General features: G+C 41.1%; 1 protein-coding gene across 1 annotated transcript in view; it reads left to right on the top strand.

Annotated features, from left to right (window-relative positions):
* KMT2C (lysine methyltransferase 2C) overlaps positions 1-21,432 on the top strand; it is a 167,604-nt gene that overhangs the window by 120,781 nt on the left and 25,391 nt on the right. Inside the window, 14 exon segments of the mRNA XM_088534769.1 lie at positions 1,687-1,817; positions 2,981-3,167; positions 7,575-7,679; positions 8,031-8,078; positions 9,217-9,354; positions 9,527-9,559; positions 9,641-9,760; positions 11,855-11,993; positions 12,223-12,437; positions 12,562-12,635; positions 14,401-14,583; positions 15,266-17,128; positions 18,072-18,397; positions 19,219-21,026. Coding sequence (XP_088390895.1) covers positions 1,687-1,817; positions 2,981-3,167; positions 7,575-7,679; positions 8,031-8,078; positions 9,217-9,354; positions 9,527-9,559; positions 9,641-9,760; positions 11,855-11,993; positions 12,223-12,437; positions 12,562-12,635; positions 14,401-14,583; positions 15,266-17,128; positions 18,072-18,397; positions 19,219-21,026 — 5,370 coding nt within the window.

Here is a 21,432-nt window from a genome sequence, read left to right as displayed (position 1 = left end):
TGAGCCTAGTTTTGACCAGTAGAAGACAGAAAAAAGTGTAAGAAATGGGGCAAGGTTAGAGTAATTTTCTGACACACCTTCTGCCTGATGCAATCCTGATCCAGAGTTTTCTTCTGGGCCATGTTCTGTGGGAAAATTTGTAGACATTTGTGTGTCCCACAGATGAGTCTGATCTTTTTATGACTTTTTGACCTCTGTGAATCCTCTGCTAGTGACTTCAATCTTTTTGTTATTGTTAGGGGAAGAAATAATTCCTTCAGTTGGTTTTAAACTTGACTCCTTAGAGTTTGTAGGGTTTTCCCCAGCACTTCTATTTTGAAAGATTATGAGAAATCATTTAGTGTTGATTTATAATGCTCACAACTCTTCTGGGCTTGAGCCATACCCCACGTTGGTCGTCATCTTTTTCCTGGGGCTGGAGAACACTATTCTGTTCTCTCTTTGCAGAAAAGCCATTTCATGTCTCTGGTACTGTAAATAATCAGTGTACTGGGCACTGAACAAGGGGTGGAGCTTTGTTTATGGACCTGTCTCTGTTAATTACTACATGTGATTAGTCTGATTCGTTTCACCCATCTAGGTTTATTCACACTATTTAATGTAGATAACGTCGAGACATATCTAAGGCGAGGTGCAAGGTTTGTGTAGTGCAGAGTCTTGCTGGTGTAGGTGGTAGAAAAAGGCATTTGCTTCTAAAAGGTGGCTGAGAGCAGTTTGCAGATGTCTGGCCTTTAATTTTTCCCATTATTCTCTCTTGTCTATTTAGATTTTAACTTTTTTTAAAGCCAGAACTCTCTCTTGCTATTTATTTGTACAGGTAAGGGAGACCTGATCCTTACCTACAGCCTTCAGGCAAGGTCCAAAATTGAGAGTTGAATTTTGTTCTTACTACATGTGTAAAACTACTTTAGGAAGACAGCTTATGCTCCTGTTACCATTGCAACCCAGTATGTGGCTGGCTCCCCTCTTTAGAAGTTGTATTTGCCTTCTGTTTCATTTTAGTGTTATGGATGCATTTTTCTGCTTTATAAATACAATTTTATGATATATTGAATTGTTTTAGAAGGATCTGTTCCTTTAAGTTAATAAATAAATAAGTGAATTCCTCCTCCTGGGTAGCAGTACAGTGTGTATTGTTAAAAAGCAATATTCCCAAACAAATATTCTTCAGTTAAGCAGTTTGAGCTCCCTTGTTTGCTCCTGCACAATTGTTTATTAAGAAACAAAACAACTGAGAAGATCTCTGTGTGTTTTGAATCTGCTGAAGCAGTGCAAAAGCCACCATGCTGGGGGTGACCTCCTTCCTTCTGCTCCTGTCTGCCAAACACACGGGCACGAGGTTACTGCAGAGTGAGCATATTGCACATCACTACCTACTAGCAGAGTTTATAATATAATTTAATAGAGTTTGTAATATAGCCTATGTTGCTTGGAGAAAGCTCTGACCACAGCCAGTGAGATACCTGCAGCCAGTGAAGTGCAACAGGGCTAGTGTCATGTAGAGTATTTTCAGCTTCCAAGCCCAGATGAAGAGATGACAGCTCAAAGCTGGGTAGATAAAAGCAATTCCTGCAGTATATCTAGAATGATGCTAAAACTGCACCCAGATGGGCATGCTCCTGCTGTAGCTCTAGAGCAAGAGGCAGTGAGTTTTATATAGTTGTGCCTGTGTGTTAACTCTTCTAGGTTGGACAGAGCAGCTGCCAGACACTCCAGTTGAGGAGTCTGCCCCAGCTTCTGAAAGCACCGAGAAGATAAAGAAGCGTTACAGAAAAAAGAAAAATAAACTTGAGGAAACCTTTCCGGCCTATTTGCAGGTAAAGCTATTGGTCTGCACTAGCTGTGAAAACAATTAAAAAGTAATCTTTATGTGGGTTAATTCACTGTACATTTTAACTGCAAATGTTTCTTTCCCAATTTATCATTCAAATTAAATGGCTTTGGGGTGAGGAATGTTCATGAACTTATATAAGAAACTCAAATCCTCTGATGTCATTTTCCAGTATATAGGCCTCCACTTGCTTTGAAGAAAGAAAGAAAGAAAGAAAAAAAGCATTTTTTCCTACCAAGAGTGACACACGACATTTTCAGCCTCTTTGCTTGTGTTCTGCACTAAACTGTGCAAGAAGTCTTAGCCAGATCGTGTTATTTTATCTCTTTTTGTACATACATACAGATATATATATATATATATAAAAGAGCAATTTGATGTGGGAAACAGTATGTTAATGGGGAATCACCAGTTTAGCTGCCTTCAACTAGATTATAAAAACTGGTTGATTTATCTCTGTCACTGAAAATACTATTTCTTTCACCCTTTTCAGAGACTTTTTTTCCCCAAAAATAACTTAAACTTGTAGCTATTTACCAAATTTCACAAAACAGATTATACTGGCATCAAAAGTTACCAAAGAATTTATAGAAAGACAGACTGTCTAAAAATATCTTGTATCTGACAAGTGAGGAAATGATTTAGGGAAAAAAAAAAAAAAAAAGCACTTAAGAGTTCCTTTGCATTATTAAGAATACATATTTTTCCTTCATGTGCATTTTATTTCTGTAAAACATAGAATAGTTATTTGATTTCTTCTTCGTTAATATAGGAAGAAGTGATTATAAAATGTATTTCTAACTCCGTTTTTAGCTGTTACATCCTAAATGAAGATTTTTAGAGACTGAACGAAAAACAGAAGAAAAATGTGTAATGAAAAAAGCGCCTTGAAAATTCGATGGCTGTTTTAAAATTACTTGGTACTCAGTTTTACGTGAAATGCTTGATGTGTAGTATTAAATTTAAATGCAATTTGGAGGGTATTAATGCAAGTTAAGCAGCTCTGGGTGTTTTGTTCTTCATTAGAATGAAATACTTAAAACTGGGAAAAAATTGCAGAGGATATGTAATATAGGTACAATTTTTGTGACATAACATTTTGAACAACTAGTGCTTTTTCTACATCAAATTAATCTATTTTTGTTACAGGAAGCTTTCTTTGGAAAAGATCTACTAGACACCAGTAGACAAAATAAGATGAGCCTGGATAACTTACCTGAGGAATCACTTCCACTTTCATGTAAAGCAAATCTCACCACCACTTTCCTGGATCCTTCCTCGGATCCCCTTCTTAGCTCAGCCTCCACTCCAGCTCCAGTGAAACTGGGCACTCAAGGTATGCAAAGCTGAAGTTAGTGATAATTCAGTAGTCTGTTGTTGTAAGTGCAGCTTTTCCACTCTGTCCTCTCAGTGTCTCATCCATCCAGTTTCTAACATTCTGTTTAATACTGCTTGGAAGACTAAATTACTCTGACAATGAGGGACACCTGGCTCTGGGGTTTCACCTGTTTCAGGAGGATTGGATGGCACAGCAGTTGGCACTCAGTGCAGATTGGAAGCTCCTTGATTTTAATTGCCAGGTCTACAGAATTAGTGAAAATGAGTTAAAGGGTCAAACAGATCTAAAAATAAGAACAATACATCTATTACAAAAGGAGACAAAAGGAAACTAATTTAGAATGTACTTTTAGTAGTTTGTTAAATATTAATTTATGAACGGTTGCCATCCAACTTTTACATTCTCTGAGGTTTTACATTATTTGAGGTTGCCAGGTTCCTTAGTTTTTGGTTCACCATATCCTTTCTGAAGTGAGTGCCCTTTCAAGGCACAGTTTGTAGCCTCCAGGCAATCTTCTCCTTTCACTTTGTGTTGCACAAGTCTGCAGGAGATACTGCTGAGAGGTTTGCAAACAGCCAGAGGGTTGTAAAGTGCTGCTGAAAGGGCAGCTTCACACAAAGGAGCAATTAAAAACAAAAGCCTGACTCTGTCCTCCAAGTTATTTTTTCCCCTCAGTATCTTGTAGTATGAACTACAGTTAAAGGTGTCTTAACCTTCTGTATTTTTTTAAACTCCCATTGTTGTTTCTTGTGTATATAGTTACTTGTGAACTTGTGTTACTTGTTTTGGCTGATGCTCACGTTTTTTTTTTCTCCTAGCAAATATTTGCAGACATTGGTGTAACTTTCAGGGTCCAGAGAGTCTTCTCAGGAGAGAAGTGCAGTTATTTGTAAACGCTACTCAGTGAAAATCCACTAAATGAAGAGCAAAAGGCTACACTGTAACTAAACATTTATTGTTATCCGGGAAATTGTGAGTACTACTACTCACAGAAGCAGGAGTTAACATCCCTGTAAGGGAAAAACACTGCAAATGGGGTATTGACAGCCTGTACAGCACATATTCCAGAGCTGCAGGGAGATGCAGTCACGGAGTTTTCTTCCTCCCCAGCATCTCTGAAGCCAGAGGAGCCCCAATTGCAATATTAGTCATTAACGTTCACGTATTATCTCAGTATAAGGAAGGTTTTAGAGATGTACAACTCTGGTTTTAATTTAATCTTCCATTTGCCCACTGCTTGAAAGTAAATGTAAATAATCTGTATTTTAAAAGCATGTAGTTGTACATCTCTTGCTGTTAGACATCCCTATTTGTATAACATAACCTAACTTTAAAATAACCCGTCTTCTGTTACATTACTATGTTTGCATTTATAAAGCAGCAGATACATAAACTTCGTGTCGAAAAGACAGGAGCCAGAAAACAGGATTTGGCTGCTTCTGGTGTCACTGAATGCCTTAGCATTATATTTTTAGACATATGCGAATAAAATGGTTACATTATTGAGACTTTTTTTCCTAATTTTTTTTGAACTCTGGAGACCCTGATGTCTATAGAGCAGAGGGGAGGCTATAAGACTATATTGGTGTTACTGACCATGTTGTTTTCCTGTACTCCTTGTTAAAGGGCATACTGCCTCCTGTGAGAATCCATGCTTAAGTGGATAGGTGTTCTCCGCAAGGAAGATGCTCTTCTCTTGGAAAATCCAGTTATTTAATCCCAGGATTAAGGGCTAGATAGACTTGTTCGTCTTGCAAGAGCTCTCATGTGTATTGAGGGGACTTTACTGTATCTGCTTTGCTTTTCAACATGTGTTTAGGAGCACAGGGGAATGAAACAAGTGCCACGCTCAGGCCTCTGCTGACGACTTGGCCGAGCATTTCAGTGGCACATTGAGACCGATGATTCCCAAAGACAAGTTCTTGGGTCGTTTGTTCCCTGATAATTACTCGTAACCGGGATCACAGTGAGCTTGAGGCTCCCAGTGCTGATTTCTGACTGTTTCCACCTACAACACTCGCCTGTTTTCCCACGCATCAGTGGCACAGTGTTGCAGAGCAGTCTACATAGGAGCAAACCTTAAAGTCATTTAAAAGAGAAGGCCAGAGGAGAGTGCCAGGACATGCCCCCGGGAGGACACCAGCTCCCCATGGTTCCTCATAAAGCTGAAGGTGTTGCTAATGATGTTAAAGTTATTTCCTTTTTCACTTTGCGTGGGTTCGTAGCTCCATGCTGCCAGAGTCGAGCAACACTGAGCTATTTGTTTGGCACCAGATGTCAACCAGCTATTGGTTCTCATCTGAAGCAGCTGGTTGAAGTGATTTGCTTAATTCCAAGAAAATACTTAGCACATATTGAATTTAAACTGGCCAAAAAAAAAAGAAGAAAAAAATTTAAAATATGCTTTAGAGTAAAAGTCTTATGTGAGACTTGCACATCATACTCTAGCCTGCTGCTGTCACCAAAACTCAGTCTTTTTACAGAATTAACAAGCTCCATCCTAAAAGCCATTAGCTCTTCTAATCTCATCAGAAGGCCCTTACTGAATCTGATTGCTCTAATAGTTTGTGGCCTCTTAATTTGCAGCCTGAATTTATTCATGACCAGTTTAGAACTCTGGGTGGTAAACTGTGCAGTAATATCTTTTCACCTAAGCCATTTCCTAGCTACTTACACCATATATTTACATTCAAATTGGAAATTGAATTATTAGGGGCTGGGCCAAAGCACTTTCCTGATATCTGAGGAGGAAAACACTGTGACAAATTGAAAAATTACAGAAGAATTAAAGGCTACTAATTTAGTCTTTGTACTCCCATCATATGTTTTCTTCCCACAAACCAGATCTTTATTTATCTACTTATTTATTATATATATTTTTTATGATTTTAGAACACTACTCCTAATACTTATAGGATCCCTCTTCTTGCTGTACATGTAAATGGACTAGTCTGCAGGGGCACACTGACCCACTTAGCAAATATAAAGCATTCATTAATTAGGATGGTATCATTTTTAATATGTATCTGTTATTTTATATCTATATTACAAAGGAAAAAACGAAGGATAAAAACAGTAAAGTGAAGAAAACCTGCCAAGTCCTGCTCACTGTAACTTGGTTGAAGGTGAAAGGATGGTCTCTGAGAGACAGGAGAAAGAACTTCAAAGTCATGGTGAAGTGTAGCAGATTGGAGGTAGCTTCATGGTGCAAAGAAATCCCTGGCTCCAAGGCTCTGAGTTAGCCGGAATTAAGCTAGAAATGCTTTCCTGGGAAAGCTGGGCAGTACCAGTGAGAAAGAGCCGTTTATGTAGCAAACCTGTTGTCCTTTGGTGTTCTGGTCACTTTTTAATCCTGCCCAGATTGGTTTCCCTCATCATGTTCTGTATTACTTGTATTAATTCATTTCCTTTGTTTAATTGCATATTTGCATTTTTTTTTCATCTCTTCATATTTAATTATTTTCCACTGAGTTTTCATGTAGTCGTCACAGTGTGCGGTTTTTCTGAAAAGGCTTTTCTAAACTTTTGTTTATTTGTCAAAAAAAAATCTTCTAAAACCAGATGAGTCATCAAGATGATTTTTACTAACCCCAAAGCTTCTTGCCAGTGAATGGGATGCCAAGCAGATAATCACATCCAAAATTTATCATTCAGTAATCAACAAGTTATCTCTAGGACTGGGCTAGTTTTTCCTAGATTACAGCCACACATGACATTTCTACCTCTGGGTATTCTCATTTCTTCGGGATTTTCTCCTGATCTTAAAAACAGCATTAAAAGCAGCTCCAGGTTCGGTTTCCTTACTACTTCTTACTCTTATATTTTTACTTGCATATTGGGGTATATTTTTATTTATTTATTATTTATTCTTTTATACATTTATTTCTATCTAGGTATGTTTACCTATGTATCTGTGTCAGGGTATATTTAACTGGTTGCTCCATGTGTTTAAGAAAGATAGTACTGGTATGGGAAGTAGCACCGTGATAGGTTTCTTGTTTTTAAGTATTCCCTGCTGTTTCCTGTGAACAGTAAATTCCTCTTTTACAAAACACGTTTGTTGACTTTTATATTCACAGGCCTCGGTTTTTTAGCACTTGTGGGTTCCAGCAGGTGGAGTTTGTTCTGGAACTCACCCCTTCCTATTTCCCTACATTTCCTGAGCTTGAGAGTTGCAGGTTAAGGCTGTGCCGGTCGCTGCGGCGCTGCCTGGGGAGGAGGTGGCCGCAGTGCAGCGCGTCGCTCGTCTCCCTGTCCCTTGCAGTGTGTGGCACTCCACAAGGACCTGCTGCTTGGCAGCTCCGGATTCGAGTGTGCAGCTCAAGCTGTGGAAGGTCTGCAGGGTGCTCTGTTAACGGACAAGTGTCACGATTGTTTGATATTTATTTATTTCCTTTTAAACAGGCAGCACCGATGACCCCTTAGCTGATCTTTCCGAGGTCTTAAACACTGATGATGATATTCTTGGAATTCTTTCGGATGATTTGGTAAAATCTGGAGATCATTCGGGTATGTGCGTTTGTAAGGTCTCTGTCATTTGTTTTCTTTTTCTCTGTATTACAGAGGTAGATACTATATTAAATCTATAGGTTATGCCCTAGGCGATATCGGATATAATTTTCATATCTTAAGAATATCTTAAGTTTGAGAGGTATTTTGTCTCCTACTACAAAACAAACAAACAAAAACCTTTCCAACATTTTATTTTACTTAGCTCTTTGCTTTGCTGCTTAAGAGAATAAAAAACAGCTTCCGTTGTCTATCATACCTGCGTAGCTTTTTCAGCATGCAGCTTTTTCTTTACTTTTTTTTTTGTTTTTGTGTTATAATCATCCATTTTATCTGGTTTGGGTCCTGTAGGTCTTGATTTATGCACTTTCCAGGTTGAGAACTCACCCTCCCCATTTGGTAAGAAACTAAATGATGGATGATCCATGGGTAGAAGTAGTGATCTTTCCTAGTGCTCCTAGCTGAAAGAACTGCATGTGTAGAAACTAGTGTTCCTTTACTGTGTCACTAACTTGTGCTCTCATTTCCCACTCTTTCTGTGCTCTTTTGAGTCTAACACAACTTACAAAGTCTTGCACTGTGCACTTTAAAGAGAGTACTCCATGAAGTGTTGCATACAGATTTTAAAAGCCTTCCTGAGTTTTTGTGTGTTTCATAATACAAAACCATGCATTTCCTTGCTGTCACTATTTTTGTTAGTATTACCTGTAGTAGTAGTGTGTAGCATTTATTGTAGTGGTATCCTTTGTAAATTAATTTAACAATGTGAATATTAAAGCATGGATAAAGCAGTCAACATCAATCTTTTTGTTACCACTGGATGATGATTCATCACTTTATGTTAAGCACAGGTTGACAAGTAGAATGGCATGTTTCATTATTTTAGTTGGTTTTATTTGGTATTTAGGATTGAAATATCTTTTTTGAAAATAAAGTCTGTAGAGCTGTTTCAAAGATACTTCACTTTTGAGAGGTTTATTGACTTGTAGAGGATGTTATAATATCTAAATATATTTCCTCAGCATACACAAATCACTTTGTCTAATGTAACCTAGAATTCAGTAGTGGTTTTTGTGATGGAAACTGCTGTCTCTATTAGATATTGGGTACACAGCAACAACACTTCAGTACATGTTAAATTAAAGGGCGTCTGTGTAAAACTGAAGTACACCAGGATGAAACAGACTGACTGCTGGCGTGATGGTTTTTGAAATGTGAAAAAAAAGGTGCAGTGGAAGTGTATACTGAAAACTGTACACTTGAAAACAGCTCTGAGTTCAGTCATCTGCAACAAATTCTTCCAGTTTAATGTTATTAATTAAGCATTCATTAAACAGTACAGCAAACTGGGAGGTAATTTTTTTTCTCCGTTTACTTTTTCTGATGAATGTCTTGGCCTTTTCAAATTTTAGAAAGTCTTGGTTTAGTTGACAGTTGAGCTCTAGCATAAACAAAAAATGAAATGCTGTCCTACTCTTTATTCTGAGTCAGTAGCTTTTCATATTTATATCTCACTACATGTTCTTTCCTCCTTCAGCTGGACTAGATATTGGTCCCATCTCTGATGATCCTTCTTCTCTGCCTCAGCCAAGTGTCAACCAGAGTTCACGACCATTGAGTGAAGAACAATTAGATGGAATCCTCAGCCCAGAACTAGACAAAATGGTCACGGATGGTAATTTGTTTGTCCTTCATCTTGCTCTTCTAGAAAGCTTAAGTAGACACATTTTTTCCTCTCAAAATGACTCTCTCTCTGTTGTATCCTATTTGCATTTGGTTACAGAGTGTTTTTTTTTTGCCTTTTTTTTCCGTAATTGTTCATTCTGTGTTATTTTCACTTTACCCAGGTGCTATTCTTGGCAAATTGTACAAAATTCCAGGTATGTGTTCGGATCTTTGTGTCTTTTGTAACATGTGCCTTACGGTCAAGACCAGCCCGCTCATGCCTAGTATTTTTGCAGAGCTGGGAGGCAAGGATGTGGAAGACTTGTTCACAGCCGTACTGAGTCCAGCAACCACCCAGCCAGCTCCTCTGCCCCAGCCTCCACCTCCACCCCAGCTCATGTCCTTGCACACTCAGGGTACGTTTCTGTCTCAAATTAACAAGTGGCAGCCTCCTCGAGGAGCTTGCACAGCTTTTCATGCAGCTGTGAAAGCGGGATGCACCTTCCTTTCTGCCTTTGCTAGTTATGCGATACCGTGGCCTATGCATGTAGATACTGACAGTGGAAAGGGACAATTACTTTGCAGTTTTACAACATACTGAAGCTATTATTTGAGCGAATATTTCACATTCTAGAAATCTGTCTGTGATAAAGTATGTGTCTTATTTTGCCGTTACTTTTTGTTACCTCTGACTACGTCCTGGAAAGACTCAGTATGACAAAGATTTGCTGAGTCTAAATTTCCTTTAAGAGTTAAAGTTAGCCTGTTGATTAGTCCTATTCAAATAACATAGAGGAGAGGCTAAATAATTTTGAAATATATAATTTTGAAATATATCTGGAAAATTATCCCCTATTCTATTTCTTACTACTAAAATTTTCGTGACCAGTCCCTCTCTGGAGTTGATACAGCACACTGTTGCCTTTATATTGGAAGCATTGAGTAGACTGAATTTATTGTTGTTACCAGTAAAATGTGTTTAGGAATGTATAGAGCATAATTAAATGCATGCTTTTCTCAGCAGACGTTACCTACGGTGAGTTTTGCCTGAGCTCATGTAAAAATATATCCGTCCTGTTACTAGGAGTACAGAACCTAGTATGTAAATTGAATGTCACATATATATATATGTGTGTGTATATATATATGGTTTCCTAGTTTTATGTATTTCCATAATAATGGAAGACTTCAAAAAGCCCTAGACATGAGAGAGTTTAAAGCAAATGATGAGGTGGTTTAAAACAAAAGATAACAGAGATCTCAGTGCCTGTTTCCAATTCATTTGCATACGTGCAGATAACTTCAGCACTGGAGCTCTGCAGGATTGTTGGAGTTTCTCCCTGTGGGAACTGTCACGATTACCAAGTTTTACGTTGATGTTTTGGTTCAGTTAGGGGGTAATGATCCACATGTTTTCAGGAGCTAAACGCCTCAGTAATGGCTTGTATCAAGCTTCAAAAAAGCTTGTATCGAGTTTCAGTAATTACAATAAAATGAAGGCTCTCTGTTCTCGTAGAGAACAGCACAGATCAGAGGTTTGACTCTACAGCCTGTTTCTTGCCAGGTTTTCACAGTTACCATGTGTCATTTATTTACCAGTTATAGTAAGTCATATTCTCTTAAATTCTAATTGAGTTATTTTCACCTAAACAAAATTATCTACCTATATTGTAACCTGTAGGTCAGGAAACAGTCACCTAAAACATGAGAGAATTATAGTGTTTTCCTTAAATCTGTTAAATTCTTGAATTGCTACTGTGTTTTTAGGAAAATATTGGGAACTCAATTATAATCTTCCTTAAGTGACAGAGATTCAAAGGTCAGTGTTAATTCTGTGTAGGAACATCTGCAAAGACCATCTGCTGGAGTAGATCTGCCTGTGTCACATTTGCCTAATATTTTAATCAGATAAAATTTTCTACCCTGATATTGCTCGGCTGGACATTTAATTACGATGCTGATGCTCATTTGACTGGATTTATCTATTTCATTGGTTGCAGATTATGGAGTTAGTAGATAATGAGGCTTAGTTTTGTGCATTGCTGTCTCAGAAGAGGAAATTTTTAATTCAGATGGTAAATGATAATTCTGCAAGGACTGAAAACAACCATTTCCACTCTTGTTGCTTGGCAGCATGAATTTTTATTTTCTTTGGATAGCACAGGATCTGGTTATAGCAAATGTTACAGATCAAGAGACACCTCAATGTAAAGTGTGGTCTTGTAACTATGGGCTAGATGGAAAATGTTGAGAAACCATTCAAATAAAAACTTACTTGCCAGACAAGAAAAAAAAACTTTGCAGGGATGTGATACTATAGAAAAGAATCTCCTAAATCTGTAGGGAACCAAAGTAAATTGGTTTCAAATATTATCCAAAAATTTAAGGTTAATATTGTCAGTTTTTTAAGAGATGAGACATCTCTTCACTGACTTCACATTTCTGTCTAAATCTCAAAAGCACTAAAAGCACTACCCTTTAAAACAATAATTTGAACTTTTTCTTTTTAGGAGAGAATGCGTTTTCAAGAGTACCACTAATGAATGGTCTGATTGGTCCTAACCCCCATCTCCCTCACACGGCTTTGACTCCTGGAGGTGGACTGGGCACTTTCTCTCCTATAACACAGCAACCATACACTGATACCAGGTAAGTCAAAATACCATTGTTTGGCATTTATTAATTGGGGATTGTTGTTATTATTAATATTGTAGTGTTTTTAGTGTTATAAATGTTTAACTCCTGACAACCAGTAGAAAAACTTCTGTGCAGACTGTATTGACTGCAGAAATAGCAAGCAGAATAATTACTTGGCTATTTTTTTTTGTATAGTTAAAGAAACCAGTCTATAAAACCGAGTTCTTCTCTGATTTATCAGGGATAAGAATCCAGCATTCAATCCGATGGTAGGTGATCCAAACAGTTCATGGGCACCATCAGCTCCACCACTGGAAGGTGAAGGGGATACAATGTCCAATGCTCAAAGAAGCACCCTCAAGTGGGAAAAAGAAGAAGCACTGGGTGAAATGGCAACAGTGGCACCTGTTCTCTACACAAATATCAACTTCCCTAACCTAAAGGAAGAATTCCCAGGTGAGTGAGTGATAAACGGAATGGATTCAAATGCTCCTTAGAAAGTTGTGCATCTTTATTTGAAAGAGTTAATATAAAATAGGCTTGTCAGAGTCTTGTATATTAACACTTTCTTTGGTTGCAGACTGGGCTACAAGAGTGAAGCAGATTGCCAAGCTATGGAGAAAAGCAAGCTCACAGGAAAGGGCTCCTTATGTGGTAAGAACAACTGCCACCTGCATTCCTGTGCTTTTGACAATATACATTTCATCTGTAGGATTTTTTTTTTTTAATACATGAAGTCTTAGATTTACTGAAAGTTTGCTGTCTGTAAGAGTGCCTTTGTAATTTAACTGCAAACTCCAAATACTTTTACCTGTTTCCCATGTTGTGAGGAACATAAGTGACTCCCAGTTTCTCCTCTCAAGCATTCTCCTTCATCACACCTGAGTCAATGGAGCACGTTTGTCAGAGCTGTCCCAAACTGGGCCATTAATTCCATTCTCTAAAACCTCTGTGATCCAACTTGCAACCCTTGTGCTCTATTGAAGCTCTTCTTGTTAAAGATTGTTCACATTGAAATCTCATTAGCTAAGAAACTTGACTGTTGTGTATGTTGATAACTGAGAGCTTAACAATACCAACATCTGCTGCCTAAGTTAAAAATTCCCATTACTTCTATGAAACATTCAGGAGGATAAATAAGTACTCCAAATTCAGTATGGGAAAAAGACTCAAACCACAGAGTTCCTGATCTCTCCCCTTCACACTTGACAATCATTCTAATTGTTCTGTTTGTGTTATTGAGGCAACATCATTATTCTGCGTATTATTCAAGCCTGTAACAGCACCATATTCAGTTAGTTGCTTCCTTCTGTGTAGTATTTACAAGATAGTGCCTGCTTAAATGTGTAGATTTTTAGCTCGGCATTTATTGCTTTACAGTTATTTCTGTTATTTAATTTGTCTCGTTCACGGCTTTCAACAAATAGTAATCTTATTCTCCTGATGGACATCCAAAAAGTAGCTGCAAAAATTATTTCCGTAGTGTTTTGGAGGGACAGAGGCCATACAGACGTAGTCACACGAGTAGATACATGGTGAGAGCAGTTACATCCTCCACTAGGGAAGCTGCTGTCTTTATACTCTGACCATTCAGCTGTTGCCAGCACGTTTGGCATCTTGCACACCAGAAGCTGCTGCAGAACCTGCCTCGAGGAGCTTTCACTCCAGGAAAATCAGTAAAGGTTACATTAGAAGTAAAATTCAGAGGAGCTTTCTTAGTCTTTCTGCTTGTTTTTTATGAGGGGGGGCACGGCTAAACTGTTATTGCTAGGGAGCCCTCATTTGATAGCTCCAAATAACATGGTCAAAAAGCAAAAGGGAGGGTTTGATTCAGAAAAGGAACCTCGTCCCAGACAGGTGACAAAATAGACTCTTCCTTTAGATGTTTTAAAGTGTCAGTATTGCTTTTAAATGCCTCATTGAAGAGGAATTGCTGCTCTCTGGTCAGATTTTTCTTGATCCGTAAGCCCGTACTCTCTGCTAACTTAACACGGACTGGGATCTGTGGAGGCTGTTTAATGGAGTGGGCTGCATTTTTCTTGTCACTAAAGTTCTCCACATTAGTGACCTTTATTGATCTGAACATCATCAGCCATCTTCTTGCCTTCCAATTTCAGATTGCTCCAATATGTGATTTGAAAGGGAAGCTGGGGGATAATACACACTTTCTTGACACACTACAGGACCTGACCAGAGGGTCCTAATTCCATTGTAGTAACTCCTCAGATTTCTTTTCGTGTATTTTAGTATTTCTATAGAGATGAGGTCTCTCTCAGTTTTGAGTTCCTTGCAGAAGTGCAACTTGTTTTTCACAAGCGTGTGAATAATTTGGCTGCAGGTTTTACAGGAGGAATAGATGCAGTGCTGACACTTACCAGGAGAAAACAAGGCAAACTGCATGTTTTTATCTTTCCCCCAGCAAAAAGCAAGAGATAACAGAGCTGCTTTGCGCATCAATAAAGTACAGATGTCAAATGACTCCATGAAAAGGCAACAGCAACAGGATAGCATTGATCCTAGCTCTCGCATCGACTCCGACCTCTTTAAAGATCCATTAAAACAGAGGGAATCAGAACATGAGCAGGAATGGAAGTTCAGACAGGTGCGTTGCCTTTAGAGTATTTCTTTTTTTTATTATTGGTGCTTTTTATTGTATTGTTCGAGCCTTTTTTTCTGTCATAATCATTTTTAATCTTTCTTTGTAGAAGGATATAAATTCAGAGGTTCTTCATAAGACAAATATAGATGCTAGTAGAAGAAAAGCTGTTTGTGAATGTTAGAAAAGTTTGTTTTAAAATTATGATTATGAACACCTTGTTATACAAATGCATTATTCTTTCTCTTTATGACCAACTATTGCAATAGTGTATATACAGTTTATATATACAGTATATATACAGTTTATATATAGTTTATATTGCAGTAACCTTGTCCTGCAGACTCCATTGCTTTTAATTAGTCTGGTACATGTGTGGCTCTCAGAGCCCACATCAGCCCTGCTGCATCTGTCAGTACTTTCTTCTTCAGTGTGTAAAGTTGGAAAGAGTGCTGCTCTTTAGGCAAACTGGGAAATGCTTCTTCCTAGGCAAAGCGAGTATGCCAGGTTAATTTAACTTTATAGATAGTCATGCCCTCTGCTCCCATTGCTTTTAAGAGCTGAAATTATTCTTAGTAGGTCATTAATGTGTCCCAAAGTTTTAATTATTAATTCATTTTCAGTCATCGGAAAGACTGTATACCCTGGACATCAATGTGTAACTTTTTTCCTCATAATTTTAAAACAGCAAATGCGTCAAAAAAGTAAGCAGCAGGCCAAAATAGAAGCCACCCAGAAACTGGAGCAAGTGAAAAACGAGCAGCAGCAGCAGCAACAGCAGCAGCAGCAGTTTGGTTCACAGCAGCTGCTGAGCCAGTCTGGCTCAGACACGCCGAGCAGCGGGATACAGAGCCCCTTAACGCCTCAGGCCGGCAGTGGAAGTTTGTCTCCTGCACAACAGACATTCCATAAGGATCTCTTCACGAAGCAGCAGCTACCTGCGACGCCCACGTCGGCGTCCTCGGATGATGTGTTCCTGAAGCCACAAGCCCCCCCTCCTACGCCCAGCCGCATCCCCGCGCATGATTCACTCTCGCAGCCTCCTCAGACGTCAGCGCAGCAGATGTTTTCTCCCGGTTCCACAAGCACCAGACCTCCTTCTCCAATGGATCCATACGCTAAAATGGTGGGAACACCTAGACCAGCACCTATAAACCAAAACTTCGTTAGAAGAAATCCCATTGCCCCCTTAGACACTTGTGCAGCACAGGCATCCGCATCTCGCCCCATGCAGGCATCGGAGCCGTCGGGAAGCAGGCCCTCACCCGTCAGAGATTCCTGCTCCTCATCTCCAGGTAGCAGCGATCCCTATGCAAAGCCACCAGACACACCGCGACCTGTCCTGGCAGCGGATCAGTTCTCCAAGCCGATGGGAGTCCCGAGGTCGCCCATGGTTCTGGAGCAGTCGGGGAAGGGTCCCTTAGCGGCCGGGAGCAGCGATCCTTTCACGAAGCCGGCTCCTAGGACCGAGGCGTTTCCGAGGCAGAGGGTGGCTCCTGCTGATGCTTATGCACGTCCACCATTGACACCTACCCCCGTCGATGGTAGCCCTGGACCCTTTAAAACTCCTATGCGCCCACCTCAGTCCCCGCAGGATCCTTATGGATCAATGCCAGCTACCCCAAGGCATGTTGCTGTCGATCCCTATGAACGGCCTCCTTTGACACCGAGGCCGGTCGATAGCTTTTCCCATAATCAGCCTAATGATCCGTATAACCAGCCTCCCCTTACTCCCCACCCTGCAATAAAAGAGACTTTTGCCCACCCGCCTAGGATAATGCGACCACAGAGCGATTCTTTCCCTCAATCTGGGCCCATTTCAAGGCCAGCTTCTCAGGACCCTTATTCCCAGCCTCCAGGTACTCCTCGGCCCGTTGCTGATCCGTACGCCCAGCCTCCAGGAACTCCTCGACCTGCCACCGTTGATCCGTATATGCAGCAACCACCAACCCCACGGCCTGCTCAGTCAGCAGATTTATTTGCTCAATCCTCAGCAAATCAGCGACATTCTGATCCATACGCCCAACCTCCGGGGACACCACGGCCAGTTCTGAGTGACCCTTATTCTCATCAGCCAGCGACTCCGAGGCCAGGAGCTCCGGAAAATTTTAACAGACCTGCCATGACGAGACCAGGACTGCTGCCAACTAGAGATCCTTTCCTGCAGGCCCCACAGAACAGGCTGCAAGGCACTTTTGTCAGGCCAGCAGACCCATGTTCTCAAACTCCTCGACCAGCAGGACCTGCAATAACAGATTCATTCAGCCACGGCCCGGCTGCTCCAGCCCGTGACCCTTATGACCAGCCACCGCTGACTCCAAGACCTCAGCCAGAATCTTTTGGGACTAGTCAACTAGCCCATGACACTGCTGAACAGCCGCGGCCAGGCTCTGAGGGCAACTTCAGCGCGTCTACAAATTCTCCCATGAGTTCCCAAGCACAGCAATTTCCCAAAGTTTCACAGGTTCCTGGCTCAGCACCCACCACAGGAGTAACAGATACACAGAATACCATGAATATGTCTCAAGCAGATACTGAGAAATTAAGACAGGTGAGCATGCTGTTTAATCTGATGTCTTAAAATTTCAAAGACAAAAGGATTTCCTGGAGTTTTATATAGTCAAAATTACTTGACGTTAAACTGAGAATTATCTTTGTTCAGCCATTAGGTCCTCCAGGATAGAACCAGAGTATATAGAATATAAAAAGTCAGAAATGTTTACAACAACATTGCAAAAAGGAAGTGAGGGCTATTGCTGAAACCATTGAAAATACACATGCTTGATCTACTTTAGCTCTTTCACTTCCAGGAGAGAAACACCTTGAAAGGGTTATTATTTCTATCCTAGAGCTGGTTGTCAGTGTTCACCAACTTAAAAAGAGAAAACAGTGATTTTAGATGAAGCACTGGCCTTTTTATTGAGGTGACTAATATGTTGAAGCAAATCCTCATTCACTCCAGGTTTTTATCTGTGAGTATTTGCCAAAAAGCTCTTGCTGAGACATGGAGTTATGTCGTACTTGGGAAAGCTGCTCAGTCGTTTGCCTCAGAAGAGCCATGGGAAGTGACTTTAGCATGAACATCCATAGTATTTGTTGTACAAAGTCAGAGTACAGTCTACAACTGCAACTGCAAACTTTTTGCTGAGTTTTCTCCTGAGGGCCTCCAGACATGTTTCTCCCTCAGAATCCCTGTTTTCATATAGCAAAAAGACTCTTATTATTTCAATAGAAAAGTTGAAAGAGTGTTTTTTGTAAATCAGTTAATAAGGTAGGTCCACTTCGTACATTTTTAAGAAGCGGTCTGGAGGTAAAAAGTTACATTGTCAGAATCTTGCACCGTCTAATCCCCCTTTGAACTTCTAAGGTGATTGTGGTGGTTTCTGCCACATGGAGAGGAAATTCTTTCCTCCAGAAGGCTTAGCCAGTGGAAAGTAACACTTGAAAATGACTGCACTGTCAAGCACAATTATTCTATGTATTTATTTTAACAGCGCCAGAAATTACGTGAAATTATTCTACAACAGCAGCAGCAGAAAAAGAATGCAGTGCGACAGGAAAAGGCCTTGCAGGATTCAGCAGCTGCTTCCCATGGAACTCCTCTTCAGCACTGGCAGCAAGACAATTTAAATCAAATTTTTAACCGCCCTCCTCCTCCATATCCTGGGAATATTAGGGCCTCTGTTGCCCCACCAGGTGGGCCAAGGTTCACTGTGTTTCCAAAAGATCAGCGTGGACCATTCCCTGTTGATGGGCAGTTCAGTAGACCCCAGTTTCCAGGCGATGTGAATGCCATGGGAATGAGACCTCATGGTCTTAGGTAAGCTCTTTGATCTCTTAAAAATGGGGTATTGCACTGGTAGCTCTAAACTTACTGAATTTGCTAGATAATGAGATTTTTGATGCAAAATCCCCTGTGTGATTTACAGTAGCTGGTAATCTTACTGCAGTCAGTATGTGCAGTGAGCTAAGTATTCCTGTAAGCTTCTGTAACACAGAATGTATGTTCTGCATGGTGTGCTGTGCCTTCTACTGGGAATTGCTCAAAAATAAAAATAGAAAAACTACAGTACTTACAGAGATACAGATGAGGTAAAAGATTTGTCACCTGTTGCTTTGGAACATTTATTTAACACCAAAAAAAAAGTCTGACTGGCTTTGGTGCCTTCATATGGAGTAAATGGAATATTTTTCTTCTAGTTTATAAAGAACATGTAATCAACCTGTGACTTCTGACTGTGCCATTTTTAGAACAAATCTGTGTAAAATGTATACCAATACTGTTATATTTTTTAGTCTTGAGGATTATTCTTTTCAAAAATTTGGTTTATTTTTAGCAATTTGTAAATACAACATTATTTTAGACTTACTCAGCTGAATCTGTAGTTTATTTATTAAGGTAGTTCTAGCTGTCACAGAATTTTCTATCCGTTTTACTGGAATTGAAAACAAGTTGTTAAACATAAAGCAGTTATTTTAGTCATAAAGCTTCTTTAAATGTAAGCATTATTATTTAAAATACTCTAATGAATACATCATGTAAATCATTTTGGTGAATATTCATGTAACTATACTAGATTAGACTGTCCTAAAAAAAAGAAAAAATGAAAAGGTAATTTAGTGTTTAATACTTTATTTTAGATTTGGGTTTCCAGGCGGTGGCCACGGTCCCCCCTCAGGGCAGGAACGTTTCCTCGGTGCTCAGCAGCCCATGCAGCGCCCCGGCGTCGCAGCCCCGCTCCGAAGATCCCTGTCCGTCGACGTGCCGAGAGCGGCCTCCAACCCGCAGCTGGGCAGCGCGGCCGCGATCCCGCAGCACTTCCCTCCGCAGGGAATGCAGGTGCAGCAGCACAACATCCTGGGCCAGGCGTTCATCGAGCTGCGGCACCGCGCTCCCGACGGGCGGCCCCGGCTGCCCTTCGCCGGCGCGCTGGAGGCGGCGCCGCACCAGCGCCACGCGGCCTTCCTCCCCCGGCCCGAGTTTGCGGGCCCCAGGCAGGCAGACCCCCTGAGACACAGCTCCCAAGGGGTGGCTGGCCCCTTGCAGGTGTCGGCAAGCTTGGAGCATATCCCGCAGGCCCAGCAAGAGCAGCTCAATCCCGACAACCCACCCGCACTCGTAATCCGGTCTCTGAGTCATCCGCCGGTTGCTGATGCCTTCCCAGCGCCGCCTCTGCCCACGGCGGCACCGAGTGAAGAAGCTGCAAATTTACAGATTCCCAGCCAGCCAACTGATGGTCTAGAAGAAAAGCTCGATCCTGATGATCCTGCTGTGAAAGATTTAGATGTGAAAGACCTCGATGGGGTTGAAGTCAAGGATTTAGATGATGAGGATCTGGAAAATTTGAACCTAGATACAGAGGATGGAAAAGGAGATGAATTAGATACCTTAGACAATTTGGAAACGAATGATCCTCACCTTGATGACCTTCTAAGATCTGGAGAATTTGATATAATTGCATATACAGACCCAGAACTTGATCTGGGGGATAAGAAAGGAATGTTTAATGAAGAGCTAGATCTTGGTGTCCCCATTGATGACAAGCTAGATATCCAGAGCAAGGCAGAAGAACCGAAACAGAAAGAGCAAGGTGACAAAGTTGTTGCCCCTTCTGAGACTCCGTCCCCACAGAAGAAGTCTGCTACAGAAAGTGAAATTAAAACAGAAGTACTTTCTCCAAACACCCATGAGGAGAAGAAGAACGAAAATGAAAAAAGTGAAGGAAATAATGAAGCTGCGAGTACTCAGCAGACTGCTGAACTGGAGTTGAAGGATGGAGAAAAGGCTCCTGTGCAGCCAGCAAACCCTGAATTCCCTGACAAAACTGCAGTTATTCCTAGTCAAGAAACAACTGTGCCTAGTTCAGATGCTCAGGGATCTGCTCCCCTGCCCGGTCAAGGAGTAGCAAGTTCCTGCAGTATTTCTGGGTCCACACCAGTGCTCTCGAGCTTGCTGGCTAACGAGAGCTCGGAGAGCTCTGAGGCCCGGCCGCTGGCATCTCCATCCCAGTCTCTGCCAGCAGCACAGCTGAGCCATTCGTCAGGTATTCCACAAACACTAATGACACCTGCTGGACAGATCTTGGAAAACACATTAAACACAAATTTGGCCATGGTGCCACGAATAAACCATAATTTTTCCCAGGGGTCCCCAAATGCAGGTTTTATGCAGGGTCAATCAGCCAGCCATAACTTTGGGCCGGGCCAGACCTCTGGTCAGACTGTGACTGTCACAAGTCGCCCTGGTCCTAGTGCCCTGTCTGGCCCCCAGCAGCTGATGCTCCCTCAACCCTTAGCTCAGCAGCAGAACCGGGAGAGGCCACTTCTGCTGGAGGAGCAGCCGCTGCTTCTGCAGGATCTTCTGGATCAAGAAAGGCAGGAGCAGCAGCAGCAGCGGCAGATGCAAGCCATGATCCGCCAGCGCTCCGAGCCTTTTTTCCCCAACATTGGTACGTCGCCCATCCGTTTGTGTGGGGGGTGGCTGGGTGTTCAAAAACAGAGCAGTTCGTAGTATGTAGCACGAGAGGAAGTGAGTAGCTCTATGGAGTGTGAAGTTGGCCTAGCAAAAAACAGCCTGACAAATGGAAGTCTGGGAACTGAGCACGTAGTGAGGTTCTCAGCTCTGTGGCAAAGCTCCTGGCGACCTTGCTGGGATCAGGATAACACTGTGTCACTGCTGAATTTCCCTAACGTCGGCCCTGTCACGTGCTGTCCTTACACTTCAGTTTCTCGTTCGTGAAATGGAGTAAAATGGAACCTTAGCAAACAATTAAATGATGAACTGCAATAGCTGCCCCTTGATATTTGACCTATTAATTTTCAGTTTATGGTTGTTTTATTGCATTGTTTTGAAGA

The sequence above is a fragment of the Tinamus guttatus genome, unplaced genomic scaffold (assembly GCF_059628265.1).
Source record: "Tinamus guttatus ecotype Peru unplaced genomic scaffold, ASM5962826v1 Tinamus_guttatus_pri_ptg000599l, whole genome shotgun sequence".
Classification (NCBI taxonomy): Eukaryota; Metazoa; Chordata; class Aves; order Tinamiformes; family Tinamidae; genus Tinamus; species Tinamus guttatus.
This window is presented reverse-complemented; position numbering and strand designations above follow the sequence as displayed.